Source organism: Vicia villosa, unplaced genomic scaffold (assembly GCF_029867415.1).
Source record: "Vicia villosa cultivar HV-30 ecotype Madison, WI unplaced genomic scaffold, Vvil1.0 ctg.003998F_1_1, whole genome shotgun sequence".
NCBI classification, from domain to species: Eukaryota; Viridiplantae; Streptophyta; class Magnoliopsida; order Fabales; family Fabaceae; genus Vicia; species Vicia villosa.
The window spans coordinates 67,305-92,668 of record NW_026706355.1 but is presented as its reverse complement, the minus strand read 5'-3'; the positions used below and the strand labels follow the sequence as shown (position 1 = coordinate 92,668).

The window sequence follows — 25,364 nt, the reverse complement described above, 5'->3', positions numbered from 1 at the left end:
GCTCGGGGCGCGGCGGACGGGTCTTGGCTCGAGCTCCGAGTAACGCCATTTCCCCTTGATGCTTTGACTGCGGCCGCTTCGCCTTCCTCGAAGGAGATGAAAGCCTGCGCCCTTTTCAAGATGGCGTTCATAGATCGCATTTTTTCGATCTTTATCGCTTTCCTGAATTCGCTGCCGGGGAGGAGCCCTCGCTCGAGGAGATACCTTTTCATGTAGTCGGTTGTCTCCACTTGGACGGCCTCCTTGTTGAATCTGTCGAGGTAGTCTCGGAGAGGCTCGTTGGTCCCTTGGACTACAGCTTCGAGGTTTGCCTCTGATTTCGGTTGACGGCGGGAAGCAGTGAAGTGACTCAGAAAGAGTTCCTTGAGCTCGGCCCAAGACTTGATGGAGTTGGGAGGGAGATTCCTGTACCAGGTCATTGCCCCCTTCCGGAGCGTGGTCGGGAAGATCCGACATTTGATGGAGCCTTGGACGACGTGATACTCCATGACGGCCTCCAGGTTCCTGATGTGGTCGTCGGGATCTGTAGTCCCGTCGTATGCATCCAAAGTCGGGGGTTTTTCCATTCCTCGGGGAATGCGGGCTCTTCTAATGCTTTCAGACAAGGGGCTGCGGAATTCCTCCTCGTCGCTGGCGCTCGGAGAGATTGAGCGTGTGTTACGCCGGGCGGGTTCCTCCTTGCGAGGTTTCCTCCCCTTCCTGGCGAGTCTTCTTTCCTCTCTGTCGGGAGAAGGGCTCTCTTCCTCTGCGGGCTCAGGCCTCCGATTTTTCCTGCTTTTCCGCAGAGGGGAGCGCGAGTAGGACCTTTGGCGGCGGGATCTTTTCGGTGGAGACCGAGAGGAGGATGGTGAGCGTCGGCGAGTCCTCCTAGGCGGGGAGCGCGAAGAGGAGGAACGCGATCGACGGTGTCTCCGCGGGGGAGAGCGGTGACGGTGCCTCTTTTCCAGTTTCTCAATCCGTTCACCCTGGAGTCGGATGAGGCGGTTGGTCCGCTGCAGCTCTTTGAGGATGACGAGGGTCGAGGGGTCGGTTTCCCCATGGGCATCTGTAGCATCCCGAGTCTGCCGATGGTGAGTTCTCGGTCTCTCACGGGAACGGGTGGAGGAGGAGGCAGTCTGCCCGTCCCTGTGGTCCGTCTCGTGTTGGACGCGAGTCAGCAGTTGTTCAGGCTGGGTTTGGATCAACTCGGCGTTGCGATCGTTCCGAGCTGTGTCCTCTCCGTTGTTCTGAGGTTGGAGCTGCTCGGCCTCGTCATTCTGAGCTTGCTCGACGTGCTGAGGTGGTGGTCTTCTGACGGATTGGGGGGTCTCATGACCTGTCCTCCCATTCCTTTCAGCAGAGTGTCGTCGACCTCCCCGTCGATGCAGAGCCTGGCTGGATTCCTCGATCATGTCCGTAAGACGGAAAGGATCGGGGGTCGGGACGAGGACAGTGTTGTTGTTGTTACCGGCCATGACGATCGAAGGATGGATTAGCTTTTGATCTTTGTTTCTTTAAAGAAGGGGAAGCTTGTTCCCACAGACGGCGCCACTGATCGTACCTGATCAGAAGAATCGTCAAGGCCTGCTCGGATGCTGGTCTTCGTAAAGTGAGAGGGGGGGTGTACCTGCAAGGTACTCCGATGCCAAAGTGAGTAGATGAGCAAAGGAGAGCAAGTACTAGCTAAGGTTAGAAGAGAATTGAATACCTGACCCTCTAGTCAAAGAGGGTATATATAGCCCCCAGCGCTGGGCCATGATCTCGCTATTGGGTTGGATTCCCAAGCCCAACTAGGAGACTGCCAGGTTTCCTGAGCGGAAATATCGGAGGTGCGTGTACGCCCTCTGTCCTGGTTAACCGCTCCGAAGTCCAAGGGAAGACGCGGTCTTTTAGGAGCCACGTGGGATCCGAGTTATTCGGAGGATTGGATATGAAAGAGCCCTGCGCGGAGCAGGGTCCTCGGCAAGGATGACGTCCGGGGGAGAGTTAACGCCGAGCAAGGTCGTCCGCTCCGGGTAGGGTGTTAGTGCCGAGCAAGGCGTGTCGGGAAGGCAATGAACTATTCATAGGCCTCTGAGGCTTATTGGGCCGAAAGCGGTGTTGGGCCTAGCCTTGGCCCAGTCCAGAACATATATATATATATATATATATATATATATATATATATATATATATATATATTATTGAAAAAGAATGGAGCATTAATATATAGAACTCCTTTGCAAATATATATAACTAAACATGCATGGTTTGGTGGTAAGCTTGCAGTGTTGTTGCCCTTGTGACCTGGGTTCAAATCCTAGGTTTTGCAACTTATTAATTTGCAATTTTTCCAAGCTTTCCAAAGACAACCACGTCATGCGCCCAGTCAGCCAAACATGGAATAGGGGGTAGAATCTTTTTTCCTAAGGGCCGGAGACTATTTTCTTTTTTAATAGGGGGAAATCAAAACACGCTACTATTGTAGGGGGTGAAATCTATTTAACCCTTACTATTATTATGCAATATATTTTCTGTGGGGTTAGAGGGTGTTACACTAGGTCTCGATTAGAGACTTCAACCCACGTTGTCGAAAGCCTTTTCCCTTTTGTAGAGACTTTTAGTAAGTCATATCTTTTAGGATTATAATCCTAAAAATCTGGTCGAATATCCAAGGTAACAAATTGCCCCATAAAATTGCCATTTTCGATTGAGAACTTTCCGACAAAGAAAAATGGCCATTTTTAATTTTGACTGATTTTTGACATTGCAGATGTATTTTCGGTGGTGTGATCATGATGATTACCACTTTATCATTTAGTCACTTCCCGAGGATTCTGCCATTATTCCTCATGATTATATATAATCCCTAAGGGGTTTTAAACTGCTACCACTAACATTTCGCACCAAATTGGAACTGAAACGTTAGAGCTTCATTACCTCGTTCGCCATTTGTCACTCATTTAAGTAACTTAGAAGGTTATAAATAGAAAATCCCTACTCTCTTCAACCTTTTCACAAACTCTTCACTCTTCAAAGCTTTGCTCTTCTTCTTCATTGTTTTATCAGAAAAACCATAGAACAAAACTCACTCCTTTTTTCCTGCAAATCATGGCAACCCTCTCTACCAACATGAACACAGACACTAATCCCTTAGATTTTAATCTCTCCGAAGAGGATGAGTCTTAAGGCTTGCAAAATGTCCCTCAACCAACACACAGTGAAGCAAACATTTCTATTTGGAAAACCTAGAAGTTGATTCTTTTCCTCATTGCTGATAATTGTTAGCATTCTGTGGGGCATATCCTGCTCCAAAATCGTCACCAGAAAAAACTCAAAAGTTATTTCCTTGCTACGCTTCTGTTTCACCTTCTCCATTCGAAAAGCGCTCTCTTGATATGAGGTTTTTGGATCCCATTACAAGAGTATTTCGCTCAGTCCCTACCCCTAGATTTAAAGATTATTTAGCGTAGCTCGACAAAGTCTAGAGAAAACGCCAAGCTCAATGGGAAGAGTTAGGCATCTTCGACGTAATCAAATTTTTGAAGAACGAGCAAAGGGTTAACCCTTGTATGTTACCCACGTCGATCTTTTTCTAGGAAGGTTCGACTGATACTTTTCATATTTTATTAGGGATGATAACACCCACTCTGTTTGACGTAGTGGTTATCACTGGCCTCTCACATTTGGATGAAGTGTTCGACCCCATACTGCCAACTAAACTTGAATTTAATTTCGACAATCCATCCATCAAATAATACATCCTAGGCCATCACAAAAAAATGGAGAAGTCTCCAAAATCGAGCATGTGTTTTTCTAACTTTTTGGCTTTCTTATTATTTATTTTTCCCATGTTCTCTTCAAATAGCCAAGGGATACATAAACTTGGCGTTTCAGCTGCAAGATGGTCGAAAGATCTCTTTGGGAAAACTATTGATGGCCTCTCTTTATAATTCGCTAGGCATTGCTTCCTTAAAAATATGGCTTCTCACTATGAAGTCAAAGAAACTTCTGCTTTCAGGTCCTTTGTGGTTGTTACAACATTGGCTCAACGCCACTTTTAAACCCTATTTGGGTATCACATAGTCTTTAGAACTTATGCATGTGGAGAATTCCCTATGTATCGAAGGTACCGAACTTGCTTTGACTACTCCCCATGGTAATATCAACAAACACATGTTCATGATGTATCGAGATACTGCTTTAATGAATTTGGTTGCAATGTTTTTTCCTAACATTACAAAGAATGTGAGAAGTCGGATTAAACTCGCGGTAGGGACAAAAAAGATAGAGGTCAAAGATGGAAAAATGGTCAAGGTGAGCGTTATCATGGAGAAAGTTATGTATGCATGGAATGTTATAATAAATGCATCTTGAGAAGACTTATATGTTGATGTTGTTATACATTACAAGAATGTGTGCATGAAATATCCCGATTTACTGAAATATATTGAAAGTAAAATTTTGGACTAGATAAATGAGAAGATTGTTTGTGCTTGGACCAATCAAGTTATGCACCTTGGAAATATAACAACAAACCGAGTTGAGTCTACTAATGCTTATTTGAAGAATTGGTTGGGAAATAGGAAGGGTGATTTGTGGGCGGATTGGGAATCTATGAACCAAATGATACAAAATCAACATAATGAGATGCAAACGTCATTAGGTCGTAGTATCGCAGTGTTGTAACACATGTTCAAAGACAACACTCTATATTCTTAGTTGGTCAGTAACATATCTCGATAAGCTTTGAATTATATTTTTCACGAACGCAAATGAGCTGGTAATTTAGGTTCAAATAGCTCAAAGTGTGGTTATACACTGGTGAGAATCTATGGTCTCCTATGTGCTTGTGTTATATTTAAGAAGGTGAAACTTGATAGCCCGATATAAATGGACGAAGTCTGCAGTAATTGAAAGAGGCTCAGTTTTGATGATGACGCTGTTATGAAAGACGATAAATCGAATATCTCCATTTTGATTGAATGGGAAGCGATACAGGAATTATTTTTGAATGCCGATGACAACAAAAAAAATCCACATCAAAGAGAAATTAAGGAAGATTGCATTTCTGGAGACCACATACTTGAAACCACCCTCCTAACCGATAAAAACAAAAGGAGCACCTAAGAAGGTCAAACTTACACCGAGTGACAATTCAACAATGAGGAGTCCATCATATTTTGAACACTTTGACTTAAACAAACTTTTCCTGATTCATAGACTCCGAAATCTTAGAAAAGTGTTTTTAAAGGAGCTCGCATTAGCAAATCACCTCCACTAAAAATCCCATTCATTGAGGAGATGTTGATTTTTATGCACAATTACATTAAATGGATTGTTATATCAAGGATGACGTTAAGTGTTATTTTCAGGTTGTTTCTGCTTTACTTGGTAAAGGGGAAGAGGATCACACACTTGTCCGTCATACTCTTATCTAAGAGTTGAGGAGCAATAAAGAATTATACACACATGTGTTCGAGAATAAAGAGAAAGTTGAAAATTTTTTCACTCTCTTGTACCTTGCATTAGTGGACATGCACCGTAGGATAAATGGATGTGCTTCCATGAGATGGATCATCTCATAACAAGTGCGTATGAGAGAGAGTATGTATTGATCTTACAAGATACAATTTCTCGGAAACTTTTCCTACTACGCACTGCTCCACCACCAAACCCAAATGATGGTATCATCTGTGTAGGTGAGTTTCAAATCCGCGACATTTTGTTGAAGTGTATTTGAAACTGGGATGCACTATACCACTTACATATCAGGAGTGGGCTGCTCATTATACAATCAAATTTGAAACTTGGCCGATTGGAAAAGAAAGAAATAAAGAAAAGTCAAAGGGGGTACCAACTATAGATTTTACCGCAAAAAATTCTTTTGGTTTATTTAAGTAGTTGTTTATCATTTTATTGTAAGTGACATTTTATTAACGTGTTATGATGTCTAATATATACATTTTGTAGTTTGTCAAAAAAAATTATGCATTCAATACAAGTTTTTGCCTATTTTGTTTATGTTTGCTATGCTAGGGAAGATTCTAGAAATACATCTCTGAAATAAAGGGTGTTTCCGGAGTTACATTTCCGAAACGTTTTCTGTCACAAAATAGAATTTGTGAGGTCCATGTTAGCCTCCAACTACTATATAATTAAGCTCACTTGACATATTGTTTCATACCAAAACACCAAAAACTAGAATGAATATTATTTGACATGTTGGAAATGTTCACTTTACCGGCTATGCAACACCAAGAGAATTTAAGATCACCGAGTACACCACTCTTTAAGATCTACAATACACACTGCAGGACCTTCTACCGTATGACAACAATCACAAAATCGTGAAGATCGAGTACCACTCGCCATAATTTTATAAATAAGGGAAACCCGAGTTCACTAACCATGAGCTAAAGACGACCACTGATTTACGGGCTACGTGGAGAACTTTCTTCCGTTTAGAAATAAAAGTTTCGACCGAGTTGGATGCGACTGTTCAAGATCAGTCGATGATATTATCAAGATGTTACAACGTCCAACTGAATATTGAAGTATAATGTTTGATCTATGTTAAAAGTTCTTATGTATTGCTGATTTTATGATAGCAATGGTATTTTGATTTTGTAAAGTGTGTGTTTTTCAATTATGTTTTTCTGCCTTCTGTTATGCAAAATTTTGGAAATAGCCATCTGACATTATTTCGGATATGCATCTTTGGAACAATTGGTGTTTCAGTAAATTTTTGGTGCGTCCAGAGATACATCTCTAAAATTTAAGAACATTTTAGTATTTTCGCACGATGCACTAGAAAGTTGTCCGGTACATTAAGAAATTTCCAAAAGAAATTGCAGAATGAGTAAAAAGCCCAGAAGAAACAAAGCCCCATGTTCAAGAATATCGGTAAAGCAAGCCCATGAGAAAAATGGAGGTAAACTGAAATTGAAATTGAAATTGGAAATGCGGTGGAGCTTGTTCCATGGATGGGAAGTCTAACCTTCCGATCAAGCCAGATTCTTCTTCCCCGAGCTTCGTCCGCAACTTTCAGGCCGCCCTGAAGCGCCACCGTCCCATCGGTACTCCCTTTCATCTCTCATTTTCCTTTTCCCCCTAATTGGAGCTATCTAGGGTTTTCACTAACCGTTTCTACTACAATTTATTAGCTACAGGGCAATCCAATATCATTAGGCCAAGACGCACTATTCTTGTTAAACCACAGGATTCACTCACACAAAGAAACAACGATTCTGAAGCTAGCACTGTTGGTAACCCTTCTCAAGATGCAAATGTTGACAGCAAAGTTGCTAAAGGTAATTTTTTTATTTTTATTTTTATCTACTTGGAGAGTCAAAGAAGGATTTAAATGAGAGGAAGGAGAATTGAATATGAGTTTTAGAAATGCATGGTTTTTCTAACATAAAGGGATTAAAGTTGGAAACCATAGCATCCCTCAAGTCACACTCTCAACTCACAACTCACACTATTTAAATATCTTGGATCTGTAATACAAAATGATGGAGAAATAGAAGGGAATGTAAATCATCTTATTCAAGCCGAGTGACTGAAATGGAGGCAAAGGTACCACTCAAGTTGAAGTAAAAATTTTACTGGAATGCGGTGAAATTAGAATAAAATTAGGGTAGCAGGCATGAGGATGTTGCGTTAAATGTGTGAACATGTAGAGAGAATATTTGTAGATTTTGTGGTAAGGAGAGTAGATTAGATGGAGAGAAGTCAAACAACTAGAGAAAGAGGAAGACCTAGAAAGACTATAAAAGAGGTTATTAAGAAAGATCCCGAGATTAACAATTTGGATAGTAACATGGTTTTAGATAGAACATTATGGTGAAAGTTGATCCTTGTAGTCGATTACACTTAGTGGGATAAGGTTGGGTGGTTGTTGTTGTATTTTTACCTATATCCTTTTTTTCCCTTGTTTGCTGTGTCTTGCTTGTGCCTGTGTGCATATTCCAAATATGTTTTTAACATTGCAGGGGCCAATGATGAAAAGGCCATTGAGTTGGAGAGTTTGTCTTCTTATATGAGTTCACTTGGATTCACAGAAATGGAATATGTTGAAGGCAACCAACATGAAGGTTCGAGTGGATTCACCAATGATGATTCAAAGCAATCGAAAATTCAGGAGGCTGGGCCTGATGGAGGAGTAAGTTGCTCCATGTTGCCGAGAAGAGGTGCGGTTACACGGGATAATTTGCACCAGTTCAGAAACTTTCTTAGTCAGCCAGCAACACAGTCTTCGGTGGTTGGACCTTCGTGTGCCACAACTACCTCGGTCAATTCAACTTCAGCTCCTATGATGAATTCAACTACCCGTTTGAATATGGAAAGTGGCCCTAGTGTAGCAGCCGATCCTTTGGGGAAAGCCGAAAGAGTTATGGAATCAGCAAATATAGACACAGGTGTTGAAAAAGCGAATAAATTATCAGTTGATAAGGCTACAACTGTGGTGCAAACATTTGATTCTTGTGCCGACTCTGAGTTGGCATTTAAAGGGAGTGAGCAATCTAAGGAGCAACCAGAATGCATGTTAAAAGAAACTCACTTTTCAAAATATGCTTCTTCTGATGGTGACAAGTTGATCAAAGGGAAAGAGCCTGCAGATGTTATCAGCGTACAGTCTCAGGCACCGGCGCCCAAAACATCATCTTTGGACGTGAAGTCTGAATATTCTAAGTTAGAAAAACGAGAGAAGGCTGCAAGTAGTAAAGGTTCCTCAGTCGCTAAGAAAAGGACTTATGACCCAGATTTATTTTTCAAGGTCAATGGCAAGCTTTATCAACGTCTTGGCAAGATAGGAAGTGGAGGAAGTAGTGAGGTTCACAAGGTGATTTCATCAGATTGTAATATATTTGCACTTAAGAAGATCAAACTCAGGGGTCGTGATTATGCTACTGCATATGGATTTTGTCAAGAGATTGAGTATCTTAATAGGCTGAAAGGAAAGGACAATATTATACAGCTTATAGATTATGAGGTACTGTGCTCAACAACTGGTCTATTTCATGTTATACTTGGAAGTGTTTATTCTAGTTACTTTTGTTTCACATCTCTCTTTTTTTAACATTTGGTAATACAAAACATAAAAGCAAATATCTTGGGTTGATTTTCACTTGTTTGTGTTGTGTGTTTGTATTGTTATTTTTTTATATGTTCCAGCAAATCTTATTTTAACTCATTGCATTAATTAGGTGACTGACAAGGCTTTGCTCGAAGAAGTTATGAAAGGCTCTCTTTGTATTAAGGATGGCCGGGTCAAAGATGATGGATATATATACATGGTTCTTGAATACGGTGAAATTGATTTAGCTCACATGTTGTCACAGCAGTGGAAGAAGCTGGGTGAATCAAACGAGATCATAGATGAAAATTGGCTCCGATTTTATTGGCAGGTTTCAAAATCTACAAACATGTAGCTTTGAAAATATTATGTTCTCTCTAACCTTCATTTCATGTTGATAACTAGTTTTGCCTCGTTTGATCATTAAAGGTTCTAACATTTGACTTATTCAAAATAATGCAAATAACACTTCCATGCCTACTTTTATGTGTTCTTGATGTTTATTCGGTTCTTCAAGCTTCACATAGCATTAGAAATGTAGTTTTATTTTAATTTTAATTATTTATTTTTGCTTGTTTTATTTAAATCTCATTCACATACTATTTTGTTCATAATAATCAATATGATATGATATTATTTCATGCATGTTGCCATTTTTATCCTTATATTATGAACTGCTGTATTTTCCTTGGTTAAGAACGATTGTATTTTCCTTGTTTTTTTCTGCCAGTTTAAATTAGCTTAGACTGTTTTATTGACGTCTTTTGCAGCAAATTCTTCAAGCTGTCAATACAATTCACGAGGAACGTATTGTGCACTCTGACTTGAAGCCTGCTAACTTCCTCCTCGTCAAAGGTTCCCTAAAATTAATTGATTTCGGTATCGCCAAAGCAATAATGAGCGATACTACTAATATCCAACGGGAATCACAGGTGTTGTTTATTTTACACCTCTCCAATCCCTTTGACTCTTGTGTTTCCCTTACATTGTGGTTGTGTACTGTGTTTTACCCGTGCTTTCTTGTTTTTGTTCATAATATGGGTATGGATTTAAAGCAATGTCTTACTGAAGTTTTTCTCACATTGTTAACTGTGGTGCCTAATGCTTATTAGTGATGTATGAACTGTATTAAGTGGATCTGGTGAGGATGGTTAAGTTTTATTTTAGCAAGCCTCCCTTTGAATATATGGTTTGTTCAGCTTTATAAAAGTTTACAAGTCAGATAATTTATATTTCCTCGACCTCAAGGGAGATGACTAATTTTCCCTAGAGTTATTGAAAAGTAGTTTTTGTGTCAATTCTTTAATCATCATTCTTCTGTATTGAATAGGACATAATAGATAAAACACCACTCCTTTTTTTAACCGAATAGGGTGATTTGCTGCAAGAACTTTAGTGCCACTTTCACTCTATCTGGATTAATACTGGCCCGAGTCAATAGTACTCTTAAACTTATATGCTAAATGCTTGAAAATTTTTGAGTCCTGAACAATTACATAGGTCGAGCGATGCATTTAGCACAACTCTATTATGATAATTTCTTTAGTTTTCCTTACAGACTTATTTTAAGAATATGATTTCTTATTTCTGTGAAGTTGTATGAAAAACTCATCTTTGAACTTTTCATCCCAATTTTCATGAACTGTCAAACTGACTTAAGTGTTAATTTTTCACCAAATTATTTTTCAAAGTGTAGGTGGGTACTCTGAGTTACATGTCTCCAGAAGCATTTATGTGTAATGAGACTGATGCGAACGGAAACGTCATCAAGTGTGGTCGGCCATCAGATATCTGGTCTTTGGGGTGCATCCTTTATCAAATGGTATATGGGAGAACCCCTTTTTCAGAATACAAGACATTTTGGGCCAAATTTAAAGTTATTACAGATCCCAAACATGAAATCACCTATGAACCACTTTCAAATCCATGGTTAGTGGATCTCATGAAGAGGTGTTTAGCATGGGATCGCAATCAAAGGTGGAGAATTCCTCAGTTACTCCAACATCCTTTTCTTGCACCTCATGTACTACCTCATCCATCTTTGTCCCAAGACCATAGCTGTAAATTTGTACAACTTGTTGCTGAACCTTGTGCATATGACCCTGAAGCATCCCAACTTTGTCATCAACTCCAACGTATACTGGTTGATCCACTTGAGTCAGTGAATCACTCACTAAACTCAAGAGAACAACAAAGAACACTGTTGTCCAAACTGTCTGAACTCTGTATTCAGCTGCGGGAGCGTTTGATGGGTACTGATATTCCGTAGCTGATGGCTGGCTAATCCATTTTTTTGGGCTTTTTAGTTCAATATGTGTTCCCATTGTTTAGAGTAGGTTAGTGTGTAGCTAGTGAATCAATATAGTACATGTCTATGTTAATGCAGGAAAAAAAAACACTAGTTTTAATAACTATTTGAAAAATCAAATTACGCATCTTGATGGTGTATATCTTTAAATATAGTTTTGAAAAAAGGATTGTGTAAATCACTAATTCAGTCGAGCTAAAGAGAGGTATATTTATTTATTTTTTATTTTTTATGTTTCTGAGATTGAGTCCTCTTGTTTTCACAAATCTGAACGGGTCATTGATTCATAATAAACTTTACTCATGTCCTCTTGTTTTCTTAACCAAAAATGAAGACAAAAGATCATAAAGGAATTAAGTCCCATATATCTTTTAATTCTATCTCGATTAGTTGCTCAAGATTTTATGATGTTATTAGTTGCTCAGACATTATTACTCCCTTTTTGAATTTTACCTACACAATATAACTCAATTAAAAATAACACTTTGTTTTTAACAATCTTATAACTTTTCTACTTATACATAAATTTTATCATAGTATTATTTTCAACCCGAGATTACATTATACTCTCTTTTCAAAGTACTTGTTTAAATGTGTGACAATTTTACAAAACAGTTCCTATTAATTATTGACTATTAACAAATGTCATAAATACAGACGTGATATATATACTTTAGAAGTCTATTTCAATTTTCAACTATCAGAAGAGTTTGGTGTGTTTCACTGCATCCTAAAAAAGTTTGAAATTGTGATTAGCCCTTTCAATAAGATAGGTAAAAAAAGAACAACTCTCAAATGGATAGCCTCTTTTCCTTTCGTTTTAACATTTACTGGAAAGTTAAACTTGTTAAGAAAAGGAAAGTAACAGTTATTATATAACCTTCAGACAGACTGAGAAAGGGTATATTAAAGTACAAAAGGACCCAGCAAAAAAGGCATAACGCAAACCGGGTCTCTACGACAACCACTCCATTTCATAATGTACCATAATGAATTTCATGTGACTGACTGAGCAAATTTCATTAGTTAACAAGTGCAGTCTTTAATAATAATTTTCAGCGATCAAGCTCCAGTGACTTGCTTTGCTTGTACATCAGCTGCAATATTAGTCTCATTAAGTTGTCATTCTACACCTATTTGGAAGACGATTTGTTCGTTAATTCTGCACGGGCTTCCTCCAACATCATTAAAAGTTCCTTAACAAATGGAGTATTTGTACCATGAGTAATCCTTAGTATATCCATGGCCTTAGTCAATGATATAACAGCTTCCTCTGTGTCTTCAAGATACCTATATCAAGACCATTAAACTCAAACAATATATACAGACATGCACAAATGTACTATTAAGGAGAGAGAAGCATGATATTTAACATCTTTATATATGCTTCATTAGTAGAAGAGTTTAATGTTCACATCAAATGTGTATGAGCTTCAGTTGACATGTACTAACCATTCAAGTTTTCCACAAGTATAATATTGCAAGCCAAGTAGAGGGTGAACAGCTGGATAGACTCCTGCAACGAAAGTAACGGCTTAAACTACCAATAGAATCAGTGTTAAGGAAGCTTATAATTTTGTCAATTATAGAGGATAGGAGTTTCAGATGACATACTTTGATAGATTGGTATGGTCAGTTTGCAATATGCTAAAGCTTCTCTCCAACGTTCCAGCTTCATTAATGACTGCAGATGACAACGTCGGGTCTTAAGATTCACTAATTCACAGTTAAAATACCAATTACTGCATTAATGGGTTATATACACTTCTCCACAGTAGTTGAACTGCTAAGTTAAAACATGCGTGTAAAGGTTGTACTTGGTATCATCAAGCAATATATATTAATAATTAATAACGGAATAGTAACAATTATAGATAGAGAACTACAAGGACGAGCTTACCTTCAAAATCGTCTCTCGTGTTTGCATCAAGTAGATTGAGAAAGGATGATATAGTTTTGTTTGCAGTTTCTCAATCATTTTATATATAGATATAGCTTCTTCATAATCTACATATAGTCAAGGATTTAATTTCAAGGGCATAAACTGACGGTAATTTCCTTCGTACATGGATCAAGGTTTCGATAAAGGGTAAGAAAGAAAAAAGATTGGATGCAAATGCAAAATAAAAATAGTTCAGGTGACAGCAATTGCAGTTACAAGTTCTAGTCAGAAATGTTTAAGGATACCGGCACTAGAAGAAGGCTTAGAAGCTTCTTCTGATAGCGATTTTATTTCAGTTGCAATTTTCTTTATTTCTTCCTTGTCCCTAATTAACCCACATTCTTGGCATTGGAATGCTTTTCCATCTTTAATTTAAACAGATCAAAAAAAGAAAAAAAAACAAAGGTCAGTAACACGTGGTGGACTAGAGGATGTCATTAGACTACAAAATCAATATCCGGTAAACGATTATAGTGTTCCTTTTCTGCTACTTGACATTTACTAGAGCCATAGGCAGTGACATACCAGTTGTACGGAGCAAGAAACCATCACATGTTTCATTTTTGCATCTGTATCCTTCTAGAATTGCATTTTTTCGAACATCATCGTACTGACCCTTCAAAACTAACTTAACTGAATTAGCCAATTAAAGCATGACAATTTTACTGAAATATCAAGTACTATGATGTGAAGCCAACAAGAAACTATCCCAGATTAAGTGATATAGCAAGTACCACTTTAGAGCATAGAGGACAAACACAAGTGAATAGGTACTGCTCTTTGAGAGCCTTCTGTCGAGTCACAGTGCTTCCCGCTGTCTCTATATAACTTATCAATACCTTAAAAAAAGACAGACAATAAAAGTATTGAACCTTATGTGGACCAAAAATAATGATGTAATGCAACACTTTATCTTCCAAATAATTTCAAATTGACAAGAGACAACAATCATTACTTATTGGGTATGAGATTAGGCAAGAAGAAAAGTAACACATACCTCAGTCCCCTTGGGTAAGTGCTGCAAAGCATGTACCGATGCCATCCTTCCCTCAAAAACCAAAACTGAATTGGGCAAGCAGCTATATGGTAAAACGAAATGATTAGAAGAATAAAAAGAAATAGGATAATAAGACATTATTTTCGGAGCAAAAAATAAGTTAAGTGGTTACCTGTGATTGATAATGGAAACAACAGGATACAGTCCAGTTCCCAAAGGTCTCAACTCACTGTCACAAATGGTATGTGCATTACATGCAAACTAAAGGAACAGAAAGATCTTAACTTTAGAGACTGTATGTGTAAATCCTCATAAACAAAGCATAGAGAGCGCTATGTGTGATAGAATAGTCGATTGGGATTATAAAAACTAGTTTAAGTTTTGAAGCATAAAACCTTGGAAAAAATTTCTGCGATCTCTTTAATATTGATTTCAGGCCATTGTAGTATTAAGTGTACAAGATTAGCCATCTGTGCATACAACACCAGCTGCTCCTCTGTAATGTCAGACATGTCTTCGCGGAAGCAAGTGTTAAGAAGAACAATCATGATCAACATGTTGGAAAACAGAAAAATCTATGTTCATTGCACTAACGCTTAAGAAAAAACTAGTAAAAAGGATACGAGCCACTAAGGCCTCCACTAGCTTGTAGTTGTCCATTGCAGTGCTTGGAATGATCTGGAAATAAAATGAACATTAAAACTTTTTCATGACTGTTCTATATCCATATTAATCATCAATAAAAAAACAGTTCAACTGTAATAGCACCAATGCATTACACAACTAAACTTTCTTCACATTTACCTTCTCATCTTGCAACTTCCTTCGAAGATAAAGTTTGAGCATCAACCTTATCGACGGTGTAACAGATTTTCTCTTGTGGCTGTCTAGCCTTGAGAGGGCTTCACATTCAAGACGATGCAACTTCCACTCCGATTTCTGAATATCATCAAAAGAACCACAACAACATACCATATCAATATCATTGTTGTTCCAATAAAACTCAACTCTATAAAAACACATTGTATCTGCTTTTTTCAAATATCTGTAGCATCATGATTCATGATATATAAAGCATATACATGACCTGACACGATGTTCCACAATACCAAACAACTTGACAACGTGAACACTTGCTAAGGTTAGTTGTTCTGAAACAACCATCACACCTTTTATGAGTTGATACACAAACATAAGGCTCTTGACTAATAATCACTTCTCCTGCAATGCAGCATAAATATCAAATAGGGAAAACACATTTTAACGCTGTTTACATCATTTCTCAGGCATTTCATTTACAAAATACCAATGAAGCACGGACACAAACACCAGACACAACACCGACACTGACACTTCAACACCACCGATAATAATTTGAAAAAAAATAATAAATCCAACGTAATCACAAGTGAGAACTAGTTAGAGAGAGATACCTGGGTAGAAATCCCTAGTAGTGAAGAGAGAACGACCCTTTCCATGAGCGCTGGAAACGGTTAAACTATGATCCTTTAGGGCTTTATGCAATTCCTCCATTTTCGGTTTTCACCTTTTGCTCTGTTCGCGTTCACTTCACTTGACTATTGATATTGATAGTGACTAGGGATGAAAATTCTATATCCGACCCGATAAATACGGATCGGGTCAAACCCAAACCCGTCAACGAAATAAAACCGCCTCGGGTTATCCGCCCCGATTTTCTTCTTCGCTTTCTCTCTCTACTGTGATGACACTGAACGGTTAATGGTGTTACAGAACCCTGCATCAACAGCTTCGTTGTTATTCGCCACCACAAGAAGGATTTTCATGGCATCCTCAGGTTAGATCATAAACCGTTATTTTCAGTAACTGGTTATTGAACAATTTTTTGAGTAAAGTTTGAATTTTGAAATTGAAATATTTGTTGTTCCGTTTTTTATCAGCTCTAGACTACAGTTTGCTGGTTCTTTGTGGAAAATCACTCGCAGAGAATGAAACTGCTATAGCCATTAAGACCAATAACACTCTCAAGCTTCCTGATAAGGGAGACTTATCCATTGTTTTGCATTCAGAATTCAATAAAACTGTTGTGCAACAACACTCCTTCAAATTTAGTTCCTATGTCAATTCTCTCTCCACCAATCAATTTGGCAGGTTTCTCATATGGTCTCCAATGTTATCTTCAACACATGATGTTGTGTCACAGTATGTTTTACGCTTGTTCCTTTTCCGTGCTTTGTGTTTAAGACTATTATCCTTTGGTATGTTTAAGATCTTATTGTTCTGAATTTCGTGTTATTTTTCGCAGTAACTTTTGTGAGCTTCCGATTGGGACTGTATGTGTTGCTGATATTCAGAACAAAGGACGAGGTTTGATAGGACGTTTAGTATTATTACCGTGATTCTGTTCCGTTTAAGTTGCATTTTAGTTTATTTTGAAGTTGCTCTGAGTGCTTAAACTCTCAGGTCGGTCGAAGAATGTTTGGGAGTCACCATTAGGTTGCCTCATGTTTTCTTTTACTCTGCAAATGGAGGATGGACGGGTCGTTCCTTTAGTTCAGTATGTGGTTTCCCTGGCTATCACAGAGGCAATCAAGGATATCTGTGACACTAATGTAAGTACTTGTTTGAAATTAATGGTTCGTGAGTGATTTTGTTTTGGGAAATTAGTATTAAATTTGATACTTAAGTTTATATGCTTTCAAGCAATATAATTGTGTACGAGTTAGTTATTGAATAAATAAACGAACGTAAGTTTAATATTCTGGTAAAAGTAATTGTTCTTCATGTGATTATGAAGGAAAAAAAAACTATGAAGTTATATGTAGTATTTAGAATGTTGTTATTTGTAAGAAATTCATTTTTGATCTGCTAAAATGAAAATTTGATTGGTCGGTCTAGCTTCTAAACAGCCATGATATTCAGAATGTGTGTATAAACCCGGTAAACATAAAGAACAAATGTCAGCAAAATTTCTGAAAGGATCAAAGGTAGAAGAAGACAACTCCCATTATCCTGGAGTTTCAAAAGTTGAATGATTTTTGGTTTGTCATTTTAATTTGTTAAATAACAAATGTTTACTTTGTGCAACTTCTGTGATTTGTCACAGTATTTTGTTTTCGAGTTGAGCTCCTCCTGTACATTTATTTGAACACTTTTCATTCCAGGGATTACCGTGCATTGATGTCAAAATCAAGTGGCCAAATGATCTATACTTAAATGGATTTAAAGTTGGAGGCATTCTTTGCACCTCAACATATAAATCAAAGAAGTTCAATATCAGTGCAGGTAATAAGGTATTCTTGGGTAGCAAATATTTTCAATGATGACCAATGACATTTCCATCCCATGCACTATACCAACTAAACTTTAAATATTAAATCCTGTTCACCACGGAGAATTTAATTTATTTTAGTGTCATTTTTGTGAGTTCATAATAAATGCTGTGATTTTACAGGGATAGGATTGAATGTAAATAATGAAAAACCAACAACTTCCTTGAATTCAGTTCTAAGAGAATTGTCTGTGGGAGCTTACCAATTTCAAAGAGAAGATGTTCTGGCAGCCTTTTTTAACAAATTTGAGAAGTTTTTTGATCTATTTACGAATCAAGGTAGTATGCTAATTATCTCATGAAATTGATCAAAATGTATATTTTGCGGAAAGGGAAAAAAAAGATTTATCACAGGGAACAGGATGCACTAGTGCAGTATATAATTGAAAATTGTTTGGTTATTTACCATGCAATTTTTTTATTATCCTTTATTTCCCGTTTTGCCAGGGTGAATTCTTTTCCTCTGTTTTATGGCTGTGCTATTTCTTGTAATGGCCTTTACTATTGACTTGGAGGGTGAGACTTAGAGTAATGTTAAGGTTAAGTATGTATTGTACATTTGGAGAGGATGCAAAAGTAGTTAGGAAAGTTAGAGCAGTTAATTTTGTTTTTGAGTGATAAATGTTAGTATAGTTAGTACTGTGATGAGGGTAGGGATCGAACCATCTCCCTCCGTATCACCCCACTCTTTAACTTTTCCACTCCAACCACCAAGCCAATCTTATAGGGGATTGGTTTGTTAAATAAATGGAGGGAAAATGTGAATTTGGTAGTTCTGAAAGGAGAAATCTGTTATAAATTGGAAACCAATAGAAGAAATTTCTCTCTCCTTTCCTCTATCATTCATTCAATAGCATTGTGGTTTTCTTTTCTTTCTATCAATTTCTCTTGTATCCTAACTATTGGTCCGACCTGTCAGATATCTTATTGGGGAAGAAAGGGAGAATTTCAGGATGTTCTTAGAAGGAACTAGCAATCATAGATTGCAACCTCTTTCGAGGGAGAGCTTTGTTGATCTTAAGAAAATGCTGAAAGGGGAGCATAACGACTGAAGTTCTCGTATGGTGGTTGATGTTTCAGTGATGAGGGCTAAGATCTGTGCTATTGTGTTGCTCCGAAATAGCAACAAAATTTGGGAGACGACAAGAGCTAGGGATGAAGTAGAGCCACCGGAGCTATCCCAAAAGCCAAGTGGGAAAGAATTGACATTTGGAGTCTAACTGGAAACATGATGGGCCAGACGCAAACTGGTCTCAGTCATTGGACTTCTGAAAACAGACAATTTTAAATGGGAAATTCTGCCACCCAAGCTTATATTTGGATTTATGGACCAAGTTAAAATTTATGGAGTATACAAAGAGTGTCACAACATATAGCAGAATGGCATAAAAACATTGATGATCACTCAGTACAGCAATTAATGTTGGACCTTATATGTACATTGAGCCTGAGGAAAAATTGGAAGGAATTGCAGAACAGTTAGTTTGCTAAGACTTTCTTAGGGCTTAGTTAGTAAAATGAATAGGGAGAAATGTAGGGGGGAAAGAATCATTATGAGAATTTGTTCGTTGGTAAAATAAGTAGAGAGAAATGTAGGGTGGAGAGAATCATGATGTGAATTTGATAAACTCTTTATAAACTCATTTCAGGCCTTATCTCTTATGAGTGGGAACTTGGGTTTTTCAGTATACCCCTCGCACCTAACATTATTGGGGCTTAGTGCGTGGATGAGCATAAATAGTGAGTGGCTTGATGGATAGACTATGATACTACATTAATCTATAAAGAAATATATAAACATAAAAGTTGTACATGAGAATATTTATTCCCTAAACTAATTGTTTTTTTTATCATCTTGTAAATTTTCTGATTTAGAGACGACTAAAATAAGAAATCTTATGTTGAACAACCAAAATGGTCTGTTTTTTGTTAAAATCTTATGTTGAGTTGTTCCCAAATTTCAACTTTTCTTAAACTTACTATATTTTGTTCTGCTTAGCTGTGAGGCACACACAGTATACTCTAACTTATTGTGTATAATATTAAGAAAATTTGTAACTTAACCGATTATGCGGAATACAGGATTTCAAACCCTAGAAGAACTATATTACAAGACATGGTTGCACAGGTAACTTATAGTTCAAGTATTATGTCTCTGTTTCTCCTCTTTTTATTACGCTTTTATTGTTGTACTTTCATCTCAATCGCAAAGGATACTATTCTCATACACCGAACATAGTTTCACAATATTAATTACTGAAAAACTGGAGTTTCACAATACTCATTTGTTTTAGTTGGCAGTTAAACTGGAGTTTTAAACATAACGTTGTATTCATCATCCTAGTTACCAACTTGTAATTTTATTTATAAAAACAAAAAGAAAGCCTGTTATTGCATACTATACTAATACATGTAGAATGGTTTATCTATACTTCTGCTTATACATTCAAAACATCATGCAGTGGGCAAAGAGTTATTGTACAAGAAAAGAACGAGGACAAAGTCGTTGAACATGTGGTAACTATTCAGGTATGGTCGACGGAAATTGTCTCCAGCCACATTCAATGTTTCTATCGATAGTTGAAATTCGATTGTCAACTTGTCATCATCACAGGAAATTAATTAAACTTATCATATCAATAATTGCTTTTCTTCGTAGGGTTTAACGTCCTCAGGATACTTGTTGGCCGTCGGTGATGACAATCAAATGTGTGAGCTCCACCCTGATGGTAATAGGTAATGACAGAATATTTCTAGAGCAAAATACATTGCACTTAATTGGCCTTTTGAAATTGAGGCAAACATATAGTTATTACAAACAATGACATTGTCTCATCTCATATAGCTACATTTATAAATCAGCTGAATATTTCAAACTATATTATTGCATTATTGCATGACATGATTATGATATATCAAACAAAATTCAAGAGAATTTTTTACTATGTTCACAGCTTTGACTTTCTCAAAGGACTAGTCAGAAGGAAGCTTGAGTGAGTGAAAGATTCCATTGCTCATGTGACAAGAGGCAACATATCTTATGTACTTTTCTATAATTTATTACTATAGGATTAGCTTTATAGCATTTTTTTAAAAATAAATCTAATGTTTCATTTTTATTTTGTGATTAGAATTTTAGAGCTGTTGTATATTCTAACTTATCAAGCTCTTTCCTTGTCTGGTCAAGCAACATATAGTATAATCATGCAGTTGCAACCAAAATAAATTATTAATTATTTTCTGTTATTAAGACCAAGCTCATGATTGCTTTAGTTAATCATTTGTAAGAAGTTTGGTGGTCCTTTTTCGCCAGCTATACAATGATTTGAAAATTAAAATGTTTCTTTCTTTATGATTCATTTTTTGTTTTCTTTGGTTCCAAATAAAGTTTTAATTAGGTGCTTAATTATGTCAGTTTGTTGATTGTCTGTCATCCATCTACCTCACCATCATCATGACCAAGGTGTCATGTACATTCTTTAAATTCAAGGTACGTTTTTCTCTTAACCGACCTCTGGTAATCCAGAGTTCGGCCGAGAGGTAAATAACGTCTGTCAAAAAATGTTCTAGGCGTAATGCTAACTCAGTCTCTTGAACGAAAGATTCGTCTTTATTTAAAACTCGATATCCGCTTGAGAGTCAATAGTTACACATTTGTATTGGCTTATGGTTGTCACGTTTCTGTTTAAGGTTCTAGATCCATAATAATAGTTGCATTTACTTGAATATTATAGACACTTTTTTTGAAAAGACTATATTATAGACTTTGTTTTGTTTTGTTATAATATTCTATTTTGTCATGTTCAAAAAATCTAATCAATCTGCACCATACACGGAACAACCTTATTCTCAACAAAACGTCTGTCATAGAATAGATACAAGAGTTAAAACCATGCATAGGTTCTATATGGAATCCTATGTCTCCATCATAATGATGGAAGCTGAGTCATTCTCAAAGGGAAAGAGATAAAACCTTTCATCTCATGATCATTGGTGACAGGCTAAAGAGAGTAGTTTGTAGGCTTTTTCTTTGTTAGTATTCTTTTTAGAATTGGATCTACCAGCAAGCACACACATCTATCCGCAAAATATGGTTAAATTTAACCATTAGGTGAATTAATGAGGCGTTGGTCTGTCTCTATAGGAGACAGTGAATGCTCTTGTGATTTGTAAGCAGATGTTACTTGTTGTCATCATGTCTCGAGCCACATATGGGAGAGTAGTGTTTTTTTTTAGAACTGGTTTTATGGAATGTGGTTGATTATTTGGTATATGTCAACATCAAATATTCATCTCTAATGGTAAATTTTCATCAAGTTTATAATAGTAATAATTATATTAAGGTTGAAATTAGTCTAGTTGTCTAGAAATATTAATTGAATTCTAAGTTATTCAATGAACACATCTTCAAATGTGAAATGGTTCAACAACCCATAAGTGGAGGATTTATATTGAGGCGGAAGGGGGAAATGGTATCGGAAATGGATTCTCTAACGTTAAAGGCGCAAACTGATTATGTCTTTTCAGTTGTTTTAATCCATTAGGTGAATTGAGTTATTATTATGATATCACGTGACTACTTTTTTTTATTGAAAACTAAAATAAAAACTAAACATTGAATTATGTCTGCCTTCGTTTTCATCAAGCTGTCGTCGATTTTCTTTGCGCCATTGCCACACTTCAACCGATTTGCGTCGTCAGCACACCTCTATTGATCTGCGCTGCTGCCACACCTTTACCGATGTATGGCACCACCTTACTGAAGACCTTAAAATATTTGAGTAATATTTTTCTTTAGTTGCAGTTTAAACATGACTTATATTTTCCCAAATCAGAGTCTTAACAAGAAGTTAAGAAATTAGATTAAGAGAAATTGGTTGAGATTTAGAGTACAAATGAAATTATGTTGCCATGAGGTTATGGCAGCCGGAAGGGAGTCATGACACCGTTCAATTTCATATCGTTAAATAGTATAAAAAAATGTATCAATACAAAAAAAAAGATTTTTTTTTTTTACAAAAAGTTAGAAGTTCGACTTTTAATTTCACCAATTATATATATTTTTTACAAAAGCGTTGTTACCAATAGTAAAAACTTCATTCTTATAAAATTTGTTAGTTGATCATGATCACTAAATAAAGTAAGTGTATCATGACACTCTTATTATTTGAATCAATACTAAAAAATTCATTCATCCCTATTTTATTTTTCTCTTTCTTTGTCTCATCTATGTTTCACAACATGGTTTCAAAGGTTATAGTTTCCACCATGAAATTGTACATATTTTTCCATTCACCCCCTTCTTTCTTTCCATTTCTTTTTCTCATTCCACCATATTCTTCCCTTTTCATCATCAATCCTTTATCATTTTCTACATTATTAACTGAATTAATTTTATCAAATAATTTATGATATCATATATTTGTTAAAATTTCTCGCAGACCTCAATTATTTTGATTATATGATTATTTAATTCTTGTTCAGTTATTTATAATTTTCTTTAATGTTTTCCATCAAATGGTGGAGAACTTTGTTGAGAATAAAGTGAGTTGTATGGAGAAAAAAAAATGTGAGTTTTAAGTTTCACATTATTTAGAAAAAGTGGAGGTTGAACGGTTTATAAATGAGAGGACCCATACATCTATCACCTTAAATTTTGGGTGATTATGTGGTGTCTCTCTCATTTGTATGGGTGAGTCTTTGATCTTTAGGTGAGTGTTTGACGTGATGTGAATGTTTCCTCCTCAATGATTTCTCAATAGTGATATCAGAGCCCAGTTCGAGAAACAGACTGACTCCTTGTGTCGAAAGTTTACCTGACATGGTGGTCAGGCGGCGTGTCCCGTTGAACTGTCCATGACGAGATAAGGCTATCTCTCAATGGCGGCACAATCATGCGGATGAAAGAGCTTTCGTTTGAGGGGGAGTACAGTGGATGAACTCACACTTGAGGGGGAGATTGTTGAGAATAAAGTGAGTTGTGTGGAGAAACAAGTGTGAGTTCTAAGTCCCACATTGCTTGGAAAAAGTGCAGGTTGAGCACTTTATAAATGAGAGGACCCATGCACCTATCAGCTTAAGATTTTAGGTGATTATGTGGTGTCTCTCTCATTTGTTTGGGTGAGTCTTTGATTTTTAGATGAGTGTTTGACCTAATGTGAATGCTTCCTCTTCAATGATTTCCCAACAAACATTTTCTTCTCTATATGCTTATATCTACTATCTAACATATATTAAAAGATTGACCAAATTCTCTAAATTGCCCTTTCCTCAAAATAAATTTACTCTACAAAATGGACATTTTGGTAACTAACAAAATAACTCTTCACCTTTTTATCTTTTGCACCAAGTGTTTCACTCTCATTGGTCCACCAACTTTCTACAACATAATACACTACCTCATTTTCTCTCTCCTTATAAAGTACAATTTCAATTGAAAATATAATATAGTTGCATATTTATGATTATCATTCATTTATAATTGAATCATTCATTTTAATTTTGCATATTTTTAAATATATTTTATACAATATTAAATAAATTTACATGATATTAGACTGTAGTTTACGGGTCACTATCAACATAATATATATTTTATTTATTTTTTCAAATTTTAAAATTCTTTTTATTCTTTTTTCGTCTCATGAATCAATTTTTTTCTTTGCTTAATTATTTAATAATTAAGTAATTCATTTTAAAATTATTTGTATAATGTATTCTTTTAATTTTAAAAACATAATACACTAGCTACCTCATTCTCTTTCTTTTTTTTACGGGTCACTATCAACATAATACATATTTTATTTATTTTTTCAAATGTTAAAATTCCTTTTATTCTCTTTCCATCTCATGGATCATTTTTTCTTTGTATAATTATTTAATAAATAACTAATTCATTTTAGATTTATTTGTATAATGTATTTTTTTTAATTTAATTAGCATGATGAAAAATGTATTTATCTCACGGGTCACTAACAAGACAATATTTATTTTAGTTAATCAATCATTATTTTAATTCAAGAGACAAAATCTTTAAAAATCTGAAACATTTTACGACGGTTGTAGGCCCAACTGCTCTTAAAAGAAATTTGCGACGGTTCAACAACGGTCGCCCCCAAATATATTCATGATTATTATTTTAAAATTCTAAATTACTACATATTTTTTTTAGTTATTTACACAATATCATAATTAAATTACCATCCTCAAAATATATGTTGTTGAAATTGCAAAGCATTATGAAATTGACTATGAAAATCTTATTAATAAATTTTTTTCTAATGGTTAATTTCCATTATATATATACAATTTGGTCAAACTTTTTTTTTTCATATCATTAAAAAAATACTACACCATAAATGATGCACCCGTGCGACAGCACGGGTCTCTAACTAGTTATATAGTATAGTTAAACGTCTTTTATTATTTGTGCTTTTATTTTATGGTGTTTTAGCAATTTTGGTTCTTTTTATTATATGATAATTAGCATTTTCTATTCTTTTAGTTAAGATTTGTTAGTCGGTCATGATCATTATATAAATTATATCATGTATCCATTATAATAATAAATTTATCATTTAAATCAATGTTACACAATTCACCCATCTCTTAGTTTACTTCTCTACCATCTTTTCTACTATATGTGTTATTCCAACACTCTCTCTAATATTGCCATTTTTAATTTTATCTCGTCTAATCTTACCTCACATCTAACACAACATCCTTATCCCTGCTACACTTACTTCATTCTCATCATGATTCTTAAAC

The 25,364-nt window shown here is 36.2% G+C and overlaps 3 protein-coding genes across 4 annotated transcripts; 2 read left to right on the top strand and 1 right to left on the bottom strand.

Annotated features, from left to right (window-relative positions):
• Positions 1 to 6,818: 6,818 nt before the first annotated feature.
• Positions 6,819 to 11,580, top strand: LOC131641725 (serine/threonine-protein kinase MPS1-like). Of its 2 annotated transcripts, none has more exons than XM_058912027.1 (6): positions 6,819 to 7,037; positions 7,125 to 7,271; positions 8,025 to 8,956; positions 9,171 to 9,371; positions 9,811 to 9,972; positions 10,737 to 11,580. In XM_058912027.1, the coding sequence occupies exons 1-6, from the start codon at positions 6,941 to 6,943 to the stop codon at positions 11,307 to 11,309; spliced, it is 2,112 nt and encodes a 703-aa protein (XP_058768010.1). In that variant the 5' UTR covers positions 6,819 to 6,940; the 3' UTR covers positions 11,310 to 11,580. The 2 variants fall into 2 exon arrangements, with proteins under 2 accessions (XP_058768010.1, XP_058768009.1); XM_058912026.1 differs by having other exon boundaries at positions 7,956 to 8,956.
• A 612-nt stretch (positions 11,581 to 12,192) lies between these two features.
• Positions 12,193 to 15,860, bottom strand: LOC131641726 (histone-lysine N-methyltransferase ASHR1-like). The gene is made up of 14 exons (XM_058912028.1): positions 15,721 to 15,860; positions 15,375 to 15,508; positions 15,092 to 15,226; positions 14,911 to 14,965; positions 14,683 to 14,801; positions 14,460 to 14,548; positions 14,288 to 14,369; positions 14,025 to 14,129; positions 13,816 to 13,906; positions 13,536 to 13,655; positions 13,249 to 13,355; positions 12,963 to 13,032; positions 12,801 to 12,864; positions 12,193 to 12,638 (listed from the first exon to the last, which is right to left on the bottom strand). The coding sequence occupies exons 1-14, from the start codon at positions 15,818 to 15,820 to the stop codon at positions 12,482 to 12,484; spliced, it is 1,428 nt and encodes a 475-aa protein (XP_058768011.1). The 5' UTR covers positions 15,821 to 15,860; the 3' UTR covers positions 12,193 to 12,481.
• A 109-nt stretch (positions 15,861 to 15,969) lies between these two features.
• On the top strand, positions 15,970 to 20,719 carry LOC131641727 (biotin--protein ligase 2-like). The gene is made up of 10 exons (XM_058912029.1): positions 15,970 to 16,103; positions 16,207 to 16,468; positions 16,572 to 16,633; positions 16,730 to 16,878; positions 17,431 to 17,551; positions 17,721 to 17,876; positions 19,680 to 19,725; positions 20,060 to 20,126; positions 20,257 to 20,333; positions 20,552 to 20,719. The coding sequence occupies exons 1-10, from the start codon at positions 16,028 to 16,030 to the stop codon at positions 20,592 to 20,594; spliced, it is 1,059 nt and encodes a 352-aa protein (XP_058768012.1). The 5' UTR covers positions 15,970 to 16,027; the 3' UTR covers positions 20,595 to 20,719.
• Positions 20,720 to 25,364: the final 4,645 nt, after the last annotated feature.